A 1,692-nucleotide genomic window follows, 5' to 3' on the forward strand; every position below is an offset into this window, starting at 1 on the left:
GAATTTAATGGAAATCACCATAAAAATGCTTATGTAAGACCAATGACCCTGGTCAAGAAAATTCCTAAATAAAGTTAGAAAATTAAAAAAATAAAAATGTAATCTAGAATTTGTGTGTGCTGCTCTGTTTGGGTAATGTCTTTGGAAGAATATCATCCATGTTTAGAGATGATATTGAATGGGTTTGCATGAGAACGTGAGAAAAAAGATTCTTGTGGCTATAAAGTGGATACTTTACTTAACCAACAATATCTAGCAGTGAAATGGAGAAGAACAAATCAGAAATGTGGGGATGGGTTAAGGAGTGTTTATAGGTAAACATTTAAGTTTTGTTTTCTTTTTTTAATGCAGATTCTGACATTATTATTTCTTTCTCCATTGAAGAGTGATTGTGGAATTGGATTGTGGTTCAGTCAACTCCATGTCAACCTCAAATTCCAGCACTATCCTGTCCTCCACTTTCTATCGCACAGGCTATGAAGAATTTCACCACTGGATTTCCATCCCATTCTGTCTTCTCTACCTTGTTGGAATAATGGGCAATTGCACCATTCTGCATATCGTCCAGACAGACCCCAGACTCCATGAGCCCATGTACTACTTCCTGCCCATGCTTTCTCTTACTGATATGGGAATGTCACTGCCCACAATGATAACACTCTTCAGGGTGTTGTGGTCCATTTCCAAGGAGATTCAGTTCAGTATCTGTGTGGTCCAAATGTTTTTCATCCACACTTTCTCCTTCACTGAATCGTCTGTACTCTTGGCCATGACTCTGGACCGGTATGTGGCTATCTGTCACCCTCTGAGATATGCAACCATTCTTACACCAAAACTTATCACCAAGATAGGAATTGCAGCCCTGCTCAGGAGTGCTATCACAATGATTCCACTTCTAGCTCCTCTGGATTTCTTTCCCTTCTGCCACTCCCACATCCTTTCTCATTCCTATTGTCTACATCAGAACATGATCTGCCTTGCCTGTGCTGACACCAACTTTAATGTTATATACGGGTTGGTTTTGGTCACTGTCCTGTGGAGCATGGACTTGCTGGGTATTTTAGTATCTTATGTTTTTATCATTCTCTCAGTGTTAAGAATTGCATCCCATGAGGGGAGGCTTAAGGCCCTCAACACATGCGTATCCCATATCTGTGTTGTACTCATTCTATATGTGCCTATGATAGGGCTGTCTATTATCCATCATTTTGCCAAATATTCCTCCCCACTTATCCACAGCTTCATGGCTCATATCTAATTATTAGTTCCACCTGTGCTCAACCCAATCATCTACAGTGTGAAGACACAGCAGATCCGCCAAGGGATCCTCCACTTGTTTTTCCTTAAAAAGATCAGTTCTACTGTGAAGTAGGCATGTCCTCAAGACAATAATTGCATCAGTACTAAGGAAGTAAACTCACAGTGATTTTTCTGCTCTAGGTATGTTGGAATGAGTTGTTGACCAAAGACTACTTAAATAGCAGTCAACAGAATCACAAGGGAGGTTCTAAAGGGCAGGGTTAGTGACTAACGGGACTCTACAGCCTAATTTAATATGTGCTTCATGAATCCTTTTAATTACAAACATGTGACACAGTGGTGTGTTGAAAACCACTTTTATTTATTCTCTCCAATTTCTAATGCCAAACTTTATTCAAGGTCACTAATCCATGAAGTTTTTCTTGAGTGTAC

The 1,692-nt window shown here is 39.7% G+C and overlaps 1 protein-coding gene across 1 annotated transcript; it reads left to right on the forward strand.

Moving 5' to 3' along the window:
* The first annotated feature begins 421 nt into the window (after nucleotides 1–421).
* On the forward strand, nucleotides 422–1,258 carry LOC144577941 (olfactory receptor 51G1-like). The gene has a single exon (XM_078339164.1). The coding sequence runs from the start codon at nucleotides 422–424 to the stop codon at nucleotides 1,256–1,258; it is 837 nt and encodes a 278-aa protein (XP_078195290.1).
* Nucleotides 1,259–1,692: the final 434 nt, after the last annotated feature.

This window comes from Callithrix jacchus, chromosome 10, assembly GCF_049354715.1.
Source record: "Callithrix jacchus isolate 240 chromosome 10, calJac240_pri, whole genome shotgun sequence".
Taxonomy (NCBI): Eukaryota; Metazoa; Chordata; class Mammalia; order Primates; family Cebidae; genus Callithrix; species Callithrix jacchus.